Source organism: Candoia aspera, chromosome 1, assembly GCF_035149785.1.
Source record: "Candoia aspera isolate rCanAsp1 chromosome 1, rCanAsp1.hap2, whole genome shotgun sequence".
Taxonomy (NCBI): domain Eukaryota; kingdom Metazoa; phylum Chordata; class Lepidosauria; order Squamata; family Boidae; genus Candoia; species Candoia aspera.
Window position 1 is genome coordinate 71,665,779 of NC_086153.1, and position 23,148 is coordinate 71,688,926.

General features: G+C 37.7%; 1 protein-coding gene across 1 annotated transcript in view; it reads right to left on the reverse strand.

Moving 5' to 3' along the window:
* Positions 1-23,148, reverse strand: part of RYR2 (ryanodine receptor 2) — a 258,198-nt gene that overhangs the window by 205,804 nt on the left and 29,246 nt on the right. The window contains exons 9-12 of the mRNA XM_063292172.1: positions 18,875-18,974; positions 16,932-17,028; positions 6,078-6,152; positions 4,563-4,719 (exon numbers count right to left, since the gene is read on the reverse strand). Of these exons, the coding sequence (XP_063148242.1) occupies positions 4,563-4,719; positions 6,078-6,152; positions 16,932-17,028; positions 18,875-18,974 (429 nt within the window). The remainder of the gene's footprint in view (positions 1-4,562; positions 4,720-6,077; positions 6,153-16,931; positions 17,029-18,874; positions 18,975-23,148) is intronic.

Below are 23,148 nucleotides of genomic sequence, written 5' to 3' on the forward strand. Positions count from 1 at the left end.
TGACACTCTGTGGAAGCAGAAGTTGGACTTCAAAGAAGTAACATAAAAAATATTTGACTAGGCTCAAATTATCCTACTTCAGTCACATTATCTGAAGACCTAGCTCTCTGGAAAAGACTCTAATGCTGGGTAAGGTGGAAGGAAGGATAAGAAGAAGATAGTAGCAAAGTAGATGGACTCATTTACAGGATGGAAGACCTGAAGAACCGAATTACAGTTCACAGGACTTCAACACCCAACTACCACTTTACATTATGAGCTCCTCCTTTCTATCTACCAATTATACAGCCTATACTGATGTGTTTGGAAAGGGGGAAGCACAGACTCTGGGACTGTGCTATCAATCTCATTCATGGAGTTCAGATTCTGCAAAACATCACTAGTCATTGTCAAAGATGTAATTGTCTTGCCTAAAGGATTGATGAGAAGTTGCAGAAAGGCTTTATCTGCTGTTCTTCCTCCCCTGCAAATTCGTCAATCTTTACTGTTAAGAAGAAGGATGGCTCACTCCCAGTAGTTTACAATTACTGACTCCTTTAATCTAAAACCATTATGTGTCATTGCACTCTTCCTCTTATTTCTAGGCTTTTGTAACATTTGCAGAAAGTCCATGGTTTTATCAGATTAAATTGTAAGCTACCCTGAGATCTAATGAATATTTAACTGCCTTTGAGTCCTGTTAGAGCAAGTATAAATCCACAATAATGACTTTTGGCATCCACATAGCTCCAACATCTTCCAAAGTTTCATGAATCATATTTTTCAGAACCAATTGTACAATTCTATGATTACTTATTTGGACAATTAGCTTATTTAATCTGAGGATCCCACTCTGCATGTGCAACAAGTAGGGATAGTCCTGCACCGTCTGTACAATCGCAAGTTCTATCCTAAGCTGAAAAAACACTTTTGATATGCCTGCATTGATTTATTTGGACTACCACATTTCTTAGAATAAACTTCAAATGCATCCAGCTAAATTTGAATCTATTCTATTTTGGACCCCCCCCCCCACCTTTCATATACACTATTAAGGATATACAGCATTTTCAGGTCTTTACCAATTTTTTTCATTATTTTGGTCCTACTTTTGCTGCTTTAACTGCATTGCTTACTCATTACACCAAGAAAGGGGTTCCCTTCAAGAAATATTCTGAGACCTCACAAGTCTTTTTCCTATTCAAACATGCATTCACTTCCAACCCATCTTCTGTCCACATCCCATATGCCACTTTGTTGTTCAAGCTGATGCTTTTGATTTGGGGACTGTGCTTATATATCTGCTCCAGAGTCTGATCACACCTTGCTTCCCCGTATATTTTTTTCCTAATAGTTCTTTCCAGCCAAGTTATTGTCTTTTTAACAAGAAGTGTTGGGTCATAAAGAGACTTTTCAACAATCAGTGCTGTATGTATGTATGTATGTATGTATGTATTTATTTATTTATTTTAATTTATATCACCGCAACAATCAGTGCTGTTTTTATTTATTTATTTATTTTAATTTATATCACCGCCCATCTCCCCCAATGGGGGACTCTGGGCGGTTTACAATAAATAGCATTAAAACATAGCCAGGTAAAAATTACATAAAAATATACATAAAAACAAACGTAAAATCCAAGTGGAGATGGATCACTAAGTGGCCCTATGGCGCCAGCCATCCCCAGGTGGAGCTATCTCTCTCCCCCTCCCAAGCAAGGCGGCAGAACCAGGTCTTAAGTTTCTTCCGGAAGTCCGAGAGTGAGGAAATCTGTCTCAACTCCGGGGGCAAGATGTTCCAAAAGGCAGGCGCCACTGCAGAGAAGGCTCGCCTCCTGGACCCCGCTAGATGAAATTTCTTTGCTGATGGGGTCCGTAGCATGCCCTCCCTGCCTGATCAGGTGGGACGGGTTGATGTTATGGGGATGAGACAGTCCCTCAGGTACCCTGGTCCCATGCCATGTAGGGCTTTAAAGGTGATAACCAACACCTTGAATTGGACCCGGAAGCAAACTGGTACCCAATGCAGCTCGCGTAACAGTGGTGTCACATGGGCTGATTTTACAGCCCCAATAACTGTCTGTGCAGCCGTGTTCTGGACCAGCTGAAGCTTCTGAATACTCTTCAAGGGTAGCCCCATGTAGAGTGCATTGCAGTAGTCTATATGGGAGATGACAAGGGCATGAGTGACTGTTCGGAGGGCATCTCAGTCCAGGAATGGGCATAGCTGGCGCACCACCTGAAGATGTGCAAAGGCCCTCCTGGCCACGACTGCCACCTGCTCTTCAAGCAGGAGTCGCGAGTCCAGGAGGACCCCCAGGTTCCGCACTGGTTCCGAATGGGGCAGTGCCACCCCATCCAGAACCAAAGATGACAACTTCCTGGAACCCGAGGAGCCATCAATCCACAGCCATTCTGTCTTACCAGGGTTCAGTTGAAGCCTGTTGTTCCCCATCCAGGCCACCACAGCCCCCAGGCACCTGAAAAGGGTGGAGACCACATCACTTACTTCACCCAGGATGGAGATATATAACTGGGTATCATCAGCATATTGATGATACCTCATCCCATGGTGACGGATGATCTCACCCAGCGGTTTCATGTAGATGATCTCACCCAGCGGTTTCATGTAGATGCCCAGGCCTAAATACTAACTGAAAGGGATCAAAATAATTCATTACTTCTAGGAAAGTCTGTAGATGAAGCCAATCACCTTCTTCAGAATCTTCCTTAGTAAAGAGAGACTGGATACTGTGTGGAAATTGTCTAATTCAGTGGGATCAAAAGATGACCTCTTAAAGACAGATTGCACCATGGCCTCCTTCAAGTGGGTGGCATTACCCTCACCCTCCAAGACACACTAATAATCAGGTGTCCTCTGTGCTACTATACATAGTACTTCTTTCTCTGTATGGCCTCCCAATTGTCTCAATAAAGCTATTATTTTAAAATTATTGTGTCTGCTTGGAAATGTCCAAGTGAGCAAGAGAGTTCAGTAGTCATATCTTGCTATTTGTCATCAATAAATGTAGAATATATATTATATAAAAGAATAAAGGAAAAAAGCAACATGTTAAGGAAAAGCACATCAACAAAGTGGCTGAGTTCACAAATCACACTCAGCAATAATGTGCTTTGGTTTGTTTTAGGTAGTATATGGTATGAATCAAGCCATTCTCGTTCATTAAATAAACCAACCAACTTAGTGCAATAGGAGAACCAGAGCAGTAAGTGAGAGTCTGAAGATTTATACCCTTTACCAGTTCAGGTAAAATCAAAGCAGAGTAAAATAAAGAAAAATAGAGAAGGCAACACAAACCAAGTCAAAGAAAACAATTACCAATATAAGATGCAGTTCAGCTATCTCTCTCTCTCTCCTTGCATTAGGAAATGCAGCTGGTGCTGAAGGGCACACATGGGATGCTGGGGGACTGCAGTAGGCCGACAGGTTGCCCAAGGCTACCAACCTTGTATTATGGCAACGTAGATCTGAGAAGTGGCTCCTGTTATTGGCCCATTTTGAAGAATCATATTTTGGCTTACAAAATGGTTTTATTCTTCTCTTCCTAATGGAAACAAGCAACCCCACCCCCAAGTCTCTAATTAACCATTCCTTGATTTACCTGAACCAGGACATTGGATATTAAACTTAAACCAGGATAGTAATCTTACTATGAAGTTGGCTTAAACTAGTATGTACCAAATAAGCTATTTAAGTATAGGTTAATTATTTATAATTAACTACTGATTAATTATAATTTCATTATTGGCATAGGGCCTGGTTATCTGAGGGACTGCCTATATCCCATTGTGTCTGCCTGGCTGATACTCCGGGTCCCTTCAAATAAAGAGTGTCATCTACTGGGACCCAGGAAGTGACCCTTCTCTATCATGCAGCCTGCCCTTTGGAATGAGGTTCCCCCAATACACAAGGTGATGATGAAGATGATGATGATGATATATTTACTGCTTTTTAGCTCTGTGGTACACCACCCAGAATCACTTGTTTGTGAGATGGGCTGTCATGAGCACTGATGGTGAGCAGGAGGGGCCCCTATCCAGGGGGGAAAACGCATGCGTAGTAGAGAGAATTTGAGCTGTCATTCAAAGAGACACAGAACAGACCCGCCTTGACTTTTGGGGTTTATCTGTATGGGTTTTCTCGCACTTCTTCAGTTTGGTAGGATTTTCTGTCTACTGTAGCAGTAACAAAACACTAGAGACTTATTCGTCTCGGCGTGGTTCCTGCTTGTCAGGACATCGGCGGCCATATAAATTTGACGAATAAATAAATAAATGTGGGTCTGAAGGAGCCTTGGGTTAGAGTGGTTGGGGCCCCTGTTGGATATATTCTGGGGTGTTGCTGCTGTTTGCTGGATATGCCATCTGTTCTTGTTCTTTATTCCATTTCTTATTCATTTGTTAATATATTGTATTATATTGCATTTTCTGTTTTTGTTTGATTTGATTGCACAACGCTCAGAGTCAGTTTGAACTGGGGTGGGGCCTAAAATGAATAAATTAAATTAAATTAATTAAATTAAATTAAATTGAGCAATAACTTATGTTACAACTATTTACCTTGGAAGATCGAAAACAAAATGCTGTAGATTTCACATCAGCTTTTTCTTTATCTGTTAGAAGAAGACTCTTGTCATCCATGAGATTTAAATATTTTCCTGTTGTTATATGTCTTAACCTGAATGGTTGTCCCCATCTAATGTGACTTCCACTCCACCTAATAAAAATTAAAATTAGCACTATTAAATAATTTAAAATATTAAGTATCAAATGAAAATATGAAACATGATTAAAAACCACCAACTAAAATATATGCATATTGCTGTTGAATTTAAATTTTATTTCTAGAATTAAAGGTATGCTGAAATCACAGTTCAGTGATATCTCAAATGTAAGACATTTAAAGCAGACATCAAGTTACTTACCAGCTAAGAATACTTGATAATTTCAACAGAAAGCCAATCTTAACTGTGCATTATTTTGGGACCAGATTTATTGTGTTAAATCTCATACTCAAATAACAGATGTGGCCACACATGTGGCCATCAGAAGACAAACAGATCTGCATCCACCAAATCAATTGAAAGAAATAAGATCTGTAAAGTCTACACAGGAGATATTTTGGTGGCTTCTGTTTTATTCATATCTGAATGGTATATTTATAATATTGTAATAACTGAGTTCACAGAAACATATTTTCCCAGATTTTTTTCATATAATCAACTGCCCCAATATCTTTGGAACAAAAAAGGCAAATAATAGGTTCAGTTAAGCACATTCCCAGATGCTACCAATACAGAGCTGCAAAATGCTGAGTTCTGTTTACAATAATGTGGTACATAATAAATATCCATTCCTTACATAATACATCAATTTGACCTACATGCATTGACAGCAAAAATCATCTCCCAACAAGTGATCTTAATTTGCTTTCTTTAAGAAGTGGGTATTCATGTATGTGAGAAGACATAGATAACACTAATGCAAATAATCATTTTAATTATTTTTAACTGAATATTTCCAATAAAAGAATATATGAGAGAAAAGCAAAGAACAATTATGTTGCAAATTCACTGAGTGGCTAGAATACATTCTGATATAAAAGAAAGTACCCCTTTATCACATTATTTGTGTAGGAGATAGCACATTACTGCCAAATTGAATTTGAGGCAAAGGTACATCTGTCAAATCATAGTCTGAGGCTTGTCAAATTTGAAGATGCTAAAAATCTGAGCGGTTAGCTTGTAATTTGTCAAACAGAAGTGTGACACAGCCTTTGCTCACAGTTACTCTTATTCAGTGATCAACCAATAAGCATTCATTTCCACAGGATTTCCTCAAAAAACATTTTGAAAGAGGCAGTATTTGGCAGCAATACACATCAACACACATGCTTACAATGAATTTCAAATGAAATCTTAACAGGCCATTGCACATTATGATCTTGGTACTATTTCCATGGAATCAAAGCCTTTTAGCATACCTATGATTTTTGTAACAATGAAAAAACCCTTCATTTTACAGAGGGGAGACATTAGTTGTCATAATGGAATATATACGCTAGAGTTTACTTACGCAACCCTCAAAGTCTCTAGTCGCCAAAGAGAACGAGCATGAATTGACACAGCACCACCTTCATAATGGACAGTTCTACAACACAAAAGGCATTTTCTGAGTCTTTTAGATATTTGTGGTGAAAACAGATTAATGTTTATTTTCTTCTCCAAGGAAATTTATTTATTTGACCAGTTGCAGAAGGTGGTTAAAAATAAATAACTATGCATGTACAATAACCAAAGCAATGTTCACGCACTCATAAACTCTCTTAAAATTTACATTTTCAATCCCAGATAACTTCTCTCAAAGCAGTGAAAAAGTGTGTATTGGACTGTATTACTTAATATCTTGTTCAATGCAATAGGACAGCTCTGGAACTTTTTGTAAGGTATGAATTCTTTAAAAAGCCACCAAAATGAACAGCATTTCTTTTTTTGAAAACCATGAGGTGGCCACTTTATGTCTTCCAGCTTTGCTTAACTTTCAAAAATTCAGAGCTATATAAAGTACTAGGAAATTAGAACAGAAGCTACCTCCTTCCTCCAGAGTTTCTTGGAAGGACAAGGCCATGCAGTGTTGCACAGCCACATGTTCATTCCAGGAAGTGTTGGAGAAAGAGAAAAGGTCTAAAGAGCACAATGCTCTTGTAAGCATTCAGGTTTTTTTTAAGTTAAAAGAAACAGGTTGACGACCTGTTTCTGTGGTTCTTCAAGCAGTTATCTGTGCATTCATATGTATGAATTTCCCGTTTCTGTGCAGATACCATCAGAACATTCTAGAGCTGAGCTGATTTGGGTAGGTCCCAAACATTTCCTTCCATTGTACATACCTGAAGGACTATTATTAACCTCACTGAGATAAGTACCAACACTGGGAAGGCAGAAATTTGTGTGAATGCAGAGACTGCTAGTCAAAGAAACAGTTACAGTGAGCAAACTGTTCCTCTTCATTGTAGTCTCTGCACCCCATGTATGGATAACTAGTAAACTACACTTATCAGAGGTAGGCCAGGCCAATTAATGTAGCATCAAAGATAATGCTACATTATCTTTTCAGCCAAACATAGTATGTGTTACATAACCCAGATATCAAAGTGGTGGTAGTAAACAAAAGTCAGAAGGTCAGACCAGGTAGGTATATACAGTAATATGCCTTGGGATCGCCAATAGTATTTTGAATTATGTGATTGAGGAAAGAAGAAACACTGGGAAAACAGTATCCTAGTTAAGACAAAAACTTCCTAACAAAATTTGGTTACATTCAATATTTAACCACAACTTCAGCTCTCTTTACTGAAAACAACTTCAAATATGGTTGTAGATTTATCATTGGCCACTTGAATTATCTTGCCTTTCAACCTTATCTTGAAAGTTTAAGGCCTTCTAAGCTGAAGTTTATTCACACTGACACACAGATCATATCTGTCTTATAGTCATACCCTGGAAACATATCTTCCTTAATCACTAAAATGTTTACAAATATGGGAAAAACAGAAATCCTTGACTGAGATGGGGCTGTGCCTCCAATGGTGGAAATGATGAATGAGTGTAGGCAGTTGAGCTCAAATGGAACTTACAAAAATCTATACTTATAAGTTTGTATTAGTTTTTATGTTCTTTGTAAAACTTTTAATAAAATTTATAAAAAAAGAAAAAAGAAAAGAGCAATGAGTTTCATTACCTTGCTAGATCCAAGAAAACTTGACTGTACAAGAATTAAGCAGAAGTGCTAGAAAATGTATGGATTGCAAGGTCAGCTGGGACTTTCAGTTATCATATAGACCTAAGAAATCTAGGTTGAATAATGAAATTGATACACACATCTTCTGCCATCAGAGAGACCAATAATGAATCACTGGAATAAGCAAATATCTAGGTTTCTTGGTAAGCAGGCCACCATATATGCATGTACTTTGTAAATACTTGAGGTGCTATTGAAAGATCAAAGGGAAGCACTTTGAATTGGAAGAACTGTTTCCTCAGGTTTTTTTATGATCCAGATAAATACTGATATGGAAATATGCATCCTTCAAATCAATCTACACTAACCCATCTCTGTGATGTAGCAGTAGAAGTATGGATGCAAACATCTCCATCTGAAACTTACAAGGCGTGATGAAATAACAGGTCTCGAGACTTGGTCTCAAGGTGCTATCTCATCTTGGAAACATGAAACAATAGAAATAAAATCCTGTGGATAGAGAACCTTGATTGTTTCTATGCAGAGAAGCATCTACAACTCATGTAGCACAGTCAAGGAAAAGAGAGTACAACAAAGAAATGATGGCACTGCAATGATGAGTCCATGGTATAGCCTTGATTTATTATGGTGAAGGACCCATAATCTACACAATCTCTCTAAGGAAAAATAGACTGAAGGCAGTTGTTACAAATCAGGTACGCCTTTTAGAAGAGGGGCTGTAGTCAACATCAATGTTTAGGATGATTCCCTATTTCTTATGCTCCCAGGGAGACTGAAATCAAAATAGCAATTTCAAAGTGGGACTTGTTAGCTGGCCTTGAGTTCAAAAAGGAGTGTCTTGCCTCCAAGATTTATTCTGTTGATAGGGAAAATCTAAGGGATCCAGGTCCATACAATGTACCATGCTTCATCATCTGTGAAGCCTTGGGATTGGAGTAATGAAAACTAGCCTCTGCCATAAGTCCTTAGTAGCATGGAGCAGTGCTAGTAACATCAATATGAAAACTAGAGGCAATGCATTGAAATGCACAGCCTGAATTATCAGTTAGATTGGCTACCTAGCTTCCTAGCTTTTCATTCACAGCATTTGTTCGGTATAGTACTGAATGTCTTCTGATGAGAATGAGCTTCATCATGGTCAACAATGGCCTGGTCCAGTGAGGAGAAAGATAGAGCTCCTAGTTTAATTGACAGAGATGGATTTGCGATTTTGGGGTGATGAAACTACTAATTATATGACAGCAGAATGCTTAGAGACCAAGTCTTTAAGAAGCATTAAAAGTAACAGAAAACATTAATGGAGTGGACAGAGATAGGTAGTGCATTCACAGCATGAGACATTTTCAAAGATTATTGCAGACACTCATGCTTTGCTGCTGCGGTTTACTCAAAAAAGGCTGGTGTTTTTCCTTCACCCCCCACACACATATTCATAGTAGTCATTCTATTTTTGAGGTGCTCTCTTGATATTGAAGAATACCATGGACCACCCTAACATTGCCTGTCAAATAAGAAATATTATCAGTATTATAATCTAAACAGTTAAAAAGTAAAGCAGAGAATAAAAGTGAGATTGATTTCTATAGGTTCACCATGGCTCACCCCAAAATCAGAACAGGCAGAAAATATTAATTCAAGCATGGTCAAAAGAGATAGTGACAATGTAGTATTTTAAAGAGTGCTGATGGTCTCACTGTAAGGAGTATGGAGAAGATTTCAATTGGCAGATTTCTCATTCATTTTCCCTTCAGACTCTGAACTTAGACATGTATCTTTAATAATTGAAAATGACTTAGGCCTCACTGGTTTCCCACATTCTGTTAGCATAGGCAATGAATCTTTGTTCGCCACACAGGGTAGCCACCCAGAGCTGCTGTTGTGAGATGGACAGCTATATAGTGACTAAAAAAATAAACAAAACTAGTAGCAGTAGTAAAGTGTTGTTGTTTATTCGTTTAGTCGCTTCCGACTCTTCGTGACTTCATGGACCAGCCCACACCAGAGCTTCCTGTCGGTCGAGTAAAGTGTAGAGTAGGCCAACATAGCCTCTACCTGTTTATATTCCTTAATCCTCTTCCTCTGGTGATTTCAACACATGGCTTTTAATGTCAGCAATTGATCTTGAGACTGGTGCTTTACACCTGATATCCATACAAGAGAGGAACAGAGATAGAAGAAATGTCCTCACCTAATGAAACCAGTTTACTTCTCTCTGGTGTTAATCCATACAAATGTTTAGGTACTCCAAAAAACAAAGTATTAGCTGTAGTTGCTCCCTATTTTTCTTGTTCCTAGAGCAAGACCCTAAAATGGTAAGAGCTATTGTGTATGCTTTGTGAACCTTTGAGAGTGATGACCTAAGTCCACTCAGAAGCCGTTGCCCAAATCCAAAAGGAAGAGAGAATATCCATCTGAGGCTGAGACGCTGATATACTTGACACATCATCTAAATGAGCCACAAGAAGGAAAGACATGCAGGTGGTGAATTACTGACAAAAGACAAACAGTAAAACTTTTGGGGAGAAAGCGGAGAGTAATTATTTCATGGTTAAGGCATCAGGCTAGAAACCAGGAGACCGTGAGTTCTAGTTCCACTTTAGGTAAGAAAGCCACCTGGGTGACTTTGGGCCAGTTCCTCGCTCTCAGCTCAACTCATCTCAAAGGTTGTTGTCGTGGGGAAAACAGGAGGAGGAAGCCATATTAGGTATGTTCCCCACCTTGAGTTATTTATAAAAAATAATAATGGCAGGATAAAAAATCTAAAAAAAAAAAAAAATCCAGGAAGCACAGCAATCTTGAACTAGAAGGTAATGGTAATCAGAGGAAAGTAAGGTATATAACTGGAAATTCTTCAGGCATGCAGCATGAAGGAGTAATTAGGGTTACAAAAATCAGCTCAGCTGTAGAACGTATGGATGGTGTCTGTGCAGACACTGGAAACTATATTTGTAATACACAGAGACCACAAAGAAGAGGTAGACAAATCCCTCGGACTAACTGTACATTTTTCAAAGTGTAAAGCCTCCAGTTCTGGACTTGTTTTAAGTCTCTCATATGGGGCTTATATTTCTTCCATCCTCCTGAGGCAAAAATCAAAATCTACTCCTACAGGAATTTGTAGCACAATCTTTTATACCCTTATCCAGCAAATAATGAGGAGGAGTCTGGAAGCATCTTTTCTGGCTAACACATTTTATTTAAAAGCGTAAGTGTTCATGAGCTGCAACTAACTTCATCAGATGCATAGAATGGCTAGACTGATGCAGGACTGAAACTGGTAAGTGGGTGGGGGGAGGGGGGGAGGGAGGGAATGACAGATTGGTTATACAGATGCAGGTTACAAGTGAGACATATTACAAGTACCTTATCAATTAAGAATTATAAGAATTGTAATGTGTTAAAACCCATCATGTTTGTTGAGACCTTCTGAGACTGCCTGGAACATTTTGAAGTATGTAACCTCAGCAATCTTTCACTCAATGGTGCTATTAAATTCTTGTTTTTCCAAAACAGTCACTTGGTGGTCTGCCATGGAGTGCCCTGGACTCCTCTGATTTTTTGCTACCATAGACTAACACTGTTCTTTAACAATACCCAGCAAATGTATTGTGCTTCTTAAGTAGCCAGTTAATTGGTATGAGCAAGCCAACTCTTAATCATTATATATTTCTATGTCACATAATTTATTTCCTTTTTTAATTGCATAGTAAAACAGTGCATATAAATAAATTATAATTATGCATAACATTATTATTTATTAGACATATAATATGTATAAAATATTATGGAGAATATTTTATTATAGTAGCTGTCATTATATGTTCCCACCACTTAAAGAAAGAATGGACTATGTGCAAAACTACGTATGGTTATTTTTAAAAAAAGAAAAAAGAACCAAAGACAGTTCAGAACAATTCTGAAAATAAGTATTCAGCTGGGGAAAGTAAAAAAAATCACTTGTGAAGAAGGGTTTTCTAAAAGTGCACACTCATGAATCTTCCACAAGGACCTTTCTACACAGCCTTAAACCTTTTGGTCTCTCAATTGTATAGCTATAAACTATGCTGAATTTAAAAGATACTTTAAGGGCCACTGTGAAGCAGGAGTGGATATCCACTAAAACTATGTTGCCATGGTTTTGCAGAAGGTCATTTAACTACTGTTCATTATTTTTATTACAAGAAATAAATTCAGAGGCCTTGAAAGGTGTACTTAACCAATGAAAACAGTTTCATGCCAGTTTCATGTTACAATTAATTCCTACCAAAACAAAGCTATTAGTTCTTTTTATCCTTCATTGTTAATCCAATCAATTTGGATTAACAAGTACCCTCTAGGGTACAGAATGTCCTACCATATTCACTAACTGTAAAGCATAATGAAGATGGCCTTGATGGAAACACACAAGAACCGCTATCTAGGCAAAAGGGGCTGAAACATTTTTTAAGTCCAGAGGAACAAGATAATATTTAGCAATGGTTTAGGCAGAGACCTCCCTGATTCACTGGAGGATAAAAGGGGAGGAGGTGTTCTTCTTCATGGCCAGTAACTTTCCCTTCCCATTTCATTTTGATGTTATGTATTATATGTGCTTGTGCGTGTGTGTAATTGTGTATTAGGATATTAGGATTCTCATTTTTCCCTCTTGGCATAATTTACTGGGGAATTCAGGAACGTGAAGATAAAAATGCAATTTTATGATGAATATACCTGATTAGTTGCTATTTATAGATTATCTTTCTTGACTTTGTCTTTCCCTCTTTAAAATTGTCTTAGCATTGGACCATTGAAGATCTTAAAGTACATTATTTAATTTTGTGGAACTGTATTCTACACATTAATTCTGTACCATGTGAAGAAGAAATGGGCATTAATCTCCCCCCTTTTTTTTTTCCTGAGCTAAAGAACTTGCTCCAAAAGGGAATTTTTCCAACTCTTTAATCATTTGTATTGCCTTTTTTATACTGGCTTTGATGAGTTTGTAAGGGCACAGTGTATTCTACTCTTCAGGAAACTTTATATGGTCATGTTATGATCATATTACTTGCCCAATAGAAATGCTTTGCCTTAAACAACTTTGGAGCTTATGACAACTCAGAACAGAGACAGCAGCTGTTAAAAATACAATTCAGGATTAGTATATTAAGTTAAGCTGAAATTAATTTGTTTTAATGTGACATTAAAACATTATATTGCAAATTTAGTGTTCCTTTGAAATGCTTAAACAATTTAAAAAGTACATGGACTAAACAATCTCAGAAACTATTTAACCACTGATCCTGTTTTAGGGTAATAAGAAAGAATATGTTCGCTGGGCAGAGATTTGAATGTTTAATCCATCTAATCCAGTGTCAGAGAATTTTCTTCAGCCAAAAGGCTACACCTTGTTTTTAGGGAAAAAAATAAACTATTTTTTGAGGGCCACAGAAGGCTAAGTCTGATAACACAATTAAGTCACTAAATGGGTAGAGAGAAACATTTTGAACATTTTCTTTTTATTTTAAGAAAGGGCATGGGATATTTTAAGGGTGGAAATTTTGCCTCACAGAGGCATAACATATCCATTTCCACCCTTATTTTGGAGGGGAAAAAAACCAAATATCACAGGTCATTTTGCTGCTGAATTTTCTCAATGCAATCTGGAGATACTTGGAAGATCAAAAGATTGGGCTCATGGGTTCTCTGGATCTAATCTGTTTTATCATCCAACACTTGTTCTTTCTGAAATGTAGGCTAAATTAGTTACATAAATTAGTTAAATTAGACACATAGTTCCTCACTTTTTCAACCTTGTTTCATTCCAGTGAACTATAATGCATATAAAGCTATATATTCATCTTCATGCACATTTCTCCTAGCATATGTATTTGTATGTGATTTTACTAATTTACCTTTCTTAAAATAGCAATTTTATATTTTCATTAACATACACATTTTCGACTGAAGAACTATCACAATAGTGGGGAAAGGGTAAATATTGAAGTATAACTATATTTCAATTCATGTTTACATTTTGAGAATTGAGTATTAGGTAAATCTGTATCCTTAGGCAAAATGTGCTTGAACAATTCAGATCTTCAATGTAATGGTAACCAGCATTCTCATAAGATATATATTTCTCCTCTAGACAATTTTTTTGCAGCACAAAATGTAGTGGCACATAATAATTACTTTTCCTTCTTAGTTCAGCTAACAGAGCTAGATTATTCTGTATCTCTCTCACATACTAATCCCTGAGGCAAGCCCTAAGTACTATGGGTAACAAGAAAATGAGAAGATTTTAAAATGTTATTTCTACTTTCAGTGCTTCAATAAATGAAGATATCAAATAGACTAGTTTTATAGGCCTTGGGCTAACTCAAACTTTAATTCACTTCAGACTAGCCTTTTTCCATGAAGTGCTCAGATGATCAAGCTATACTGACAAGAAATTTTTTTTGTAAAATTCAGGAGTTATCCTTTTGTTGCCAAAGTTTTTCTCATACGAAAGCCTCTCCAAATCAGAAATTCCTTTACTGCTTATCATTTTAAATGATGTTTCACTTACAAATGGAAAAGGGTCATATGAATTTTCTCATCTTAACAGTGTATCATCTATTCTTACTCAAACTTCCTAACATCCTGGACAAGGTCTTCAGTCAAGTTTGCTACTGAACATCTTTTTCAATATAACACATAGGAATAGAATTTACATCTCAGAAATATAAAGCACACACTCAGTGATAACAATTCCTCATTAGGCTTCACACCTGTTCTGTGATATCCAGCTCAGACCTGAATGAGGAAGTTGAAACCAAGAGCAGAGGGGCAAAAGTTTTGTAATGCTCTGGAGATCAATTCCCAAATGTAAAACTGGAACAATAACCATCCATATTCATGGAATTAAATGAGTGTTATCATGTGGAGACTTAATGGGCTGAGCACCACTGAAGTATGAGCAGATCAGCACCAGCTGGCCCAAAACAGGTACCTAGCACACCAAGGAGATTGTTGAGTTGGAAACACCATTTGCAACCATACACCTTGTCACTGCACATTGAAAATCTAGGCTTTCATAGACCATTCAGACTTCCTGATTTTTGCTTGCTCTCTCACCTAACTACTTCAAATCTAGTAAGGAATTACTAGCTATGATTCTTGGATTGGATTTGACTTATTCTGTTCGATTACTCTCTGTGATGGCTGATTCTGGGGCTGACAAATGAGACTATTTATCCCTTCTTGGACAGGGATCTTGTCTCATCTTAATATGCAACAGAACTATAACAAATGTATACCTAACAATGCAGTCTCTTAAAACTGCAACTTACATAGTTTACTGTGATTACTTACTTACTGGCTTGTTTTGTTGTTTTTTATTTTATCCACCACAGATCGGTTGAGAAGACTCAATTCTCACCCAACCTCCTTCCAATACCCATTTCACATACAGTATGCCTGTGCACCTTCAAAACCAACCCCCACAAAGTAGACTTCCTACACAAGCCTCATTCTTCAGAACCACACTAGATTCTTGCTGTTATAGCCAGTGAGAAGCAAGAGTTAGCCCTATGTTAACCATCTCTTTCAGATTCAAAACATGTGCTGGCCTTGTTAAGATAAGTTACTTGGGGTCTGGGTGTGATCTGGAAATGACCTGGTTTCTGGCTTTAAACCACCTACTTAAGCATGTCGTATCAACTTAGCCAAAGGGAAGCATATAAAATGTTTAACTAACATTTGTTTAATATTCACATGTGACAGATAAAGACCCGTAACTTGAACATTTGTTTCTCAAGTAGTATATTAAACCAATTTTATATACAACTTTGCAGAAAAATTTTGCTCACATTTTCTGACTCCGAAACCACTATGGTTTCTGGGATGCCATATACCACAATTGTTCATAGGACTAAGCTATCCAGATTTCTTTCTACATTGGACTTTCCTAATCACATTCTACTATATTCTGCTACTGTACTTACTGAAACCAAACAAACAAAAACACCAAAACCACAAAGGTGTCAGGTACGAGAGTAAAAAGTGCTACACTGGAGGAAACTTCTTAAGATACCTGAGAAAAATCCCTCACCACCAGTTCTGGTGATACTGTATTTCAGGAAAATAAATTATTTGTCTATCTTAATTTTTTTTTCACTGAATTAAAGCAGACTTTGGCAAAAGGGCAATCCCATGAAGTATCAGAAAGGATGTCAGATAAAGTAAGATCTATCCTCACGCATTCCAAAGTGCAGGATGGAACAATGGATTGAAGTTACCAGAAGGCACATTCAGACTGTTAGAAAAAAATCCTTCCTATCAGTAAGAGCAGTTTAATAGTGCAATCAATTACCCAGTAAGATGATGGCTCCCTTCATCTCTCAGAGATCCTTTCATTTAGATTTCTGCATGGAGTTGGGGGCTGGATACAATGACCTAAACAGTCCTTCTATCAAATACGATTTGATGAAAATTAGATTTCCAGTTAAGTTCCACAGTATTCACTGGATTTTAGAGCCAAGTAAGCATACAGTATTCAAGTTTCTCATCTTCAGACTCTGATAGGACTTATAGAACAGCCCGATAAACTGCATACCTAGCAGGCCATGTGGCCATATCCTTAATAGGGAGACTTTCCTCCAAAATATTTTTTTTTCACATTGGAACTAGATTAAATATTAACATTCAAAAACCAGTTACCTAAACCTTGAAGATACATGCAGAAAATTTAATTAGTGGTAAATAACTTTAGACTTGCTGCTACTTGATTATCGTAAAGTTATATGCATGTATTAGGGCTGTACACACTTTGAAATTTGGAATAAGCAATTGAGACTTCACCACTGCTCCTTAAAGCATATGTGTCTTTCTTCAAACTTTTGCACAGAAGTTTATGAAAAGATAAACATGCTTTAATTAATGGCAGAGAGGTGGTAGTGTTCACATGAGGTCCAAAGCAGTTCTTCCAAATCAGTTTCAAACCATATACAGCCCCAATTTATAACGCAAAATCTTCTGCTTTGCAAGTGCATTACCGAATTGTAGTCATATTAATATTAATGAAACTTTAATAGATCATAGAGAATAGAGAAATATTGGACCAGAATGCCTTTGTGTACATGGATGTATAAGTATGTCTGTTTAAGTGGCTAATGGCCTTTCTTTTTGCTTCGGTGTTTGACAAACATTTACCTTCTCTGCTCTTCTCCATGTTCTCCTGAAGGAACTGTCAGGCATTCATCCATATGACCATGTAAGAACCTCAGTACATCACCTCCTATTAGATAACCTATAACGCAGAGCAAATGAAATGTTGTGTATTTTAAGATTAATCCTATCTTAGTATATTTTTTTTTATCAAATTTCTAAATAAATACCTTCTAAATAAATACCACCCAGAATCGCTCCTTGTGGAGGGAGATGGGCAGCGATAAAAAATTTGATAAATAAATAAATAAATATTCTGTAAGGGCCTTGATATTAGTTCAGAATTTCTCACCTGATCTGAAGTTTTGTATTTAATTTTAGAAAGACTGTACTAGGGCAAATGGAAATGAAAGGTTCAGAAAGCCATGTATTGCCATCTAATGAGACAATTTCATGCATCGTGAGATCTTCCTCAGTAAATGCTATGAAAACCCCATTGCTTACAAAGCTTAGTCTTTACAGGCATGCTATACAATATAGGACTTCTATAAACACTATCTGAAGTCTGTCTGGAACAATACAAATAATTCACATGACAAAACAGTTTTATATGCATTAATTATCTCTTAATATTCCTTTAAACACTCAGATTATTTCTGTTATCTATAAAATATGATGCAAAACAGGTTGATTTATTACACAGAAATTCTTTAATTATGAGTAAATCCTGAACAAGATAGACTTCATATGTTGTTCACATACTCTACTGTGATTAATTTCAAACGATTACAGATGCTACCATCACTGAGACTAATAATGGCTACAGAAGAAAACTATACTATTCAACAAAATTAAATTGATTATCTAAGGACTTTTTCTGCATCATAAGATACAGAAAATAAGAGTTTTTGAAAGAAATAATTTGAAGGGTTGAACCATACTTCTAAAGGAACTATTAAGCACCTATGACAGATTCAAACACTTAATCTTTCAAATACTCATGAAAAAATGCCAAACAAGCCAGTGCAAAAGAAACTTAACTATTTTCCATACTAAAAGTTTCAGTATGGTTTCATTAATAGCACAGAAAAGAGAGCCAGTTTGGTGTAGTGGTTAAGGTATCAGACTAGAAACCAGGAGACTAGTCCCACCTTAGGCACGAAGCCAGTTGGGTGACCTTGGACCAGTCACTCTCTCTCTCTCAGCCCTAGGAAGGAGGCAGTGGCAAACCACTTCCAAAAAATTTTGCCAAGAAAACTGCAGGGATTAGTCCAGGTTGTTGCCAGGAGTCAACATACCAAAAGCACCAAAAAACAAACAAGCACAGAAAGGGTATAAAGAATTTTCTACAGCAAAATTAGCTTTCTTCTCACTCAAGGCTAGCTATTATATTGATGTCAACATATGCTAAATGTATAAAAGTTCTTGCTTTCAATTAATACTTATTATGTGTTTGACAGCATGAAACATTGGCATCATTAAAAAAAATTTCGCGGTGAAAGCATTACATGTAATCACAGTAACTGTTTAGCAGGAAAACATGAATCTGTGATCCTGTGTATTTTATTTATGAAAGAAAGCAAAGCCAAGTCAGCCTTAATGTAACCTCTCTCAAGACTGTTTTTATGGTTATGGTATGCAAAAGAACAGGTATTCTACTAGATTATAAAAGGTTTGGTAGTAGGTGGTTAAGAGGATTCTAAAAAAATCAGAAGCTAATACAGCTATTTGCCAAACACCCACGTGCCTTCTCTTTCCTATTTATTCATATTATGAATTCAGCTCCCAGTGTTCCTGAGTAAAGCTAATTTTATAATAGGCAGTACTACCATCTGCCTTACCTTCTTCCCTAAATGGGTTAATATAAGAATCTGGAAAATACTTATTTTGTCTCGCAACTGTTTGCTGGGGATTATTGTTATTGCTGTTGTTCACATTACTGAAACAACAAACTTAAAGGACGATGACCATCATTATTTTAACAGTACCTTGAGCTACTTCACTTCCTGAACTGATTGGGGCAACACTCCAAAGTGTTTGCTGGAAAGCTGCATCCACACGCAAGCTGCCATTGCCATAAGACAGATGCTGCAACCGTTGGATAAAGAAAAAGTCTGTTATTAGAATAATAGAGAAATAACAATCACCCTGCAGTTACATTTGTTACATACTTTAGTAGTATTTGCAAGAATTAAATTAGCTGGATATCCAGATGTTCAGCACTATGTTGTACAATCAATTGAAGCCCTATCTACTGTTCAAGTTTCTCATCTCCCAAATAACATTCAGTTTTAAATGTCACAATCACTGATTCAGTAGCCCTGCACTAGAAGAGAACTAACATTAAAGAGCAGTGCAGCAGGCAAAATGAATGAGCCAGAATTAATTCAAAGCAAGTTAATTATTCTGCAAGCATCCTCCAAATTCCCTTGTCGGCTTCAAAAGTACCTAACACCCATTTCCTGAAATTCAGAATGGAGAAATCAACATCAGTGTAGAATAGCAAACAATAAAAACAGTGGAGTGTTGCTAATTTACAGCATGGTTTGTTTGGTTTTGGCTGAACGAATTTACAATCCCAGCCACCATGGCTTGTTTAATATATCATGGCTTAAACGAAGTATGACTTGTTACAAGGTTAGAACCAAGCCATTTATATGATTTAGAAATGAAAACAGTAACACGGTGAAGTATTTTCTACTATTTTAGAATATTCAACTAATATCCAATTTTATTAGTATCATAGCTATATGCAAAGGGTCTTAACAAGTGTAATAACCTTATAAACTAAAACACAATGAGTATTACTAAGAAAATGTTGCTTCATTTGCCATTTCTAAATAATTGGCCTAATAAAATTGCTGAAAATGTTAATTCAGTTAACAGTTACATTTCAAATAATCTTTAAGACTTCAAAATTAAGCTTTGTTTTCAAATCTATGACTGAATAATTTCTTTCAGATATTGTATTTTTCCATTCTAGTTGAATCTGTTCATCTTGGGATTTTCCTTGTTAAATGTACACCAGAAAAGAACTAGCAGGAAAAGAGCATTCTCTTTTTCTAGCTAGAGTTCCTAGGGATAGGAAAAAGTTTATTACTACTGTTTTGCATCATAATCAGAAATAAAAATATGGAAGAATACAGATGGTATTTAATTACTGGTTTATATAGCCAAGGGCTGAAACATCTTATTCAAATAATAGCATATTTTACTACACATTATTACAATTATAATTACAGATCTTATGTCCAAGAGATCTCAATGCAGTTTAGGGTTAGAAAATCCTTAATATATAAGAGATAATATAACATTCCAAGACCTAAAATTCAATGTAAAAAAAAATTAAATTAAATTAAATTAAATTAAATTAAATTAAATTAAATTAAATTAAATTAAATTAAATTAAATTAAATTAAATTAAAAGAGGGGAGAGAAATGAAAAAAAAATGGAGATAAGCCTCATTAAATGTTAGGTCTGTAGCAGGAACTTTAAATATATCCCTGGAATTTGCTTGCTTTATTTGGTAGATGTTCAAATGGTTTTTGTCCTTTTAATCAATTAATACATTTTGCCGCCTCAAGTTATTTATAAAAATAATAAAGGCTGGATAAAAATAAAATTAAATAAATAAATAAATATTTTAAATGTATCTAACTGTATTCTTAATTGTGGCTTTAAATGCTATGTTTTAACTTTGCTTTCAATTACCTTATTAGCTGCTTTTTAAAAGAAAAGCAGAAAAAACATTTTAAATAATAAATGATAATAAATGATGAGTGCCTCCTCAAGATTAGTGAGGGCAACATTCACCATTTAAGAGAAAGCTCTGTTCTATGTCTGTAGTTTATGGAAAAGTCATAGGGGCTCTTTTGGTCTTAATGATCACTGAGGTCAGAGGTAGCCAGTCTATGACCCCATGGACTGCATGCAATCCCATCATTCCATTCATAATTGCTAGTACAAGATTGTGCAGTAGCAAAATTTTCAATGGGGCAATAAAAAAAAAAATAGATGGGAGCTGGAAGCATGTATAGTCACAGTGCTTCCATTTCCACCCTTAAATGGGGTGGGCCCATGTCCCCCAAATGGCCCAAATCATGGTGCTGAAATTCATCATCATATAAGGCAGTTCTGAAGTCTAACTGCTTGGGCAAGTGAGCTGCGCCCCTCTCCCCAAGGGTTGCCTGCTACTGAGATATGTCTAGACAGGACAAAGCAAGTTGCCAGTTACCCTAATTCCAGCTATTTAAGGATTTGTAAGCAAAAAGTAGAATCTTGAATCTGGTTTTATAGCACCAGTTGTCTTATCACTGGTGTAATATGTACTTAACCCATCCCCTCATTCTGGCTAGCATATTCTGAATCAATCAAAGAGAATATGTGTAGCTCAGGGTTGAACTGTGGAGTCCTTGGTTTTCTTGAGCTTTGTTTGCTTGCAGACGTTTCATTGCCATACTAGGCAACATCTTCAGTGTGAGAAGGGAGTGGGGTTTGCTCTGTGTTTATATACAGTGGCTTACCCTGCTTGTGTTGGTGGGCAAGTCACTGTATATAAACAGAGAGCAAACCCCACTCTCTTCTCGCACTGAAAATGTTGCTTAGTCTGGCAATGAAACGTCTGCAAGAAAAAAGGCTCAGAGAACACCAAGGACTCCACATATTCTGAATCAGCTATCACTTCCAGACCAAAAACAAGGTACAGTAAAGCATATTACAATGATCCAGATGCAATGTTACCAATGGGTGGATTACAGTTGCCAGGCTAACCTGTCCAAGAAAAAGCAAAACTTACAAACAAATCAAAGCTGGTAACAGTGCTCCTAGGCATTGAGGTCACTTGAGTCTCTGATTAAATGATGAATTAAGAACACTGCAAAGTGCACGGCTCTTCTTTTGGAGAGAGTGCAACCCCACCTAGAACTAGCAGTTCTCAAATTCCTATGCCCAGGATGCTTTGTCTTTCTAGTCCTCAACTTCAGTTTATTGGCATTCATCCAATCCCACACACATCCAGGCTCAAGTCCAGAGAAATACAGCTGAATGTCATCAGCAAATGATGACATCTTTCTCCCAAACTCCTGATGATTACCCCCATCAGTTTCATATAGCAGTGGAGACAAAATAGTACCTTGTGGCACTTCATGGCACAGCTGTTACAGTGAGTCCATCCTCATGTGGGCAATAGCATCTAATGCTACTGCCCTCATAAGAGTGGAATCACTATAGCTCCAACTTCAACTCTCAGAGATGACCTTAGAGAATCACAGTCAATAGTATCAAAACCTCAAAAACTCAAGAATGTGTCTGCCAAGATCATCTCTGGTAGGATGGTTACAGGTAGTCCTCGAGTTACAACCATTCATTCAGTGACCATTTGAAGTTACAGTGGCACTGAACGAATGGTACTTACGCCCAGTCCCTGAAGTTATGGCCACTGCAGCCCCCCATGGTCATTTGATCAACATTCGGGCCCTTGGCAGCCCACTCGCACTTATGACCACAGGGGCACTTCAACTCCCCCTACCTGCCTATTTCCCCACCATCTCTGCCTTTTTGGCCACCCTGCATAGCAGCACTCCTCAGCGGTGGCACTGGGGCTTAAGTGGAGGCCCGGGGCCTTCAGCAGTCTCAGCCAGCCACCATTGCCCTTGGGGCTCTACTTCAGCCCCAGCTTTCCAAAGGCCTTCTGAAGCATTGCAAGAACAGGCTGCACTATTTGGAGATTGGCAGAAGTGGCCCCAGGAAGAAGTCCTGGTGCGGCCAGCAGCTGCCTTCCGTAGGGCCTGGCCAGGCGTGCCTTGTCAGCAGCAGGAGGAAGACAGGTAAGGTCAGCTGGGCAAGGCAGGACTTGTGAAGCACAGGGTGGCAGAGGGTTTGTGCTGGGGTGCTGGGGTGGCTGGCCATGGCATGGGGCTTGAGGCGGCACTCCTTGGCAGCGACAGCACTGGGGCTGAAGTTGAGGCCTGGGGGCGGTGGCAGCCAGCTGAGACTGCTGAAAGCCTCGCCCCTCTACTTCAGCCCCAGCACTGCTGGCACCACCACTGCCACTAAGGAGTGCCACTGTGCAGGGCAGCCAAAAGGGCAGAGGTGGGGAGGAGATAGGGCAGGTGGGGGAGTTCAAAAGGAGGCAGAGGAGGCAGTCCCTTACCTTACCAAGGCTCAGGGCTGGGAGAGACCAAGCAGGAATAGCTTGGATTGGGGTAGGTTCTCACCTAACAACTGGTGGGATTCAGTTAACAATGGCAACAGGGAGTGCTG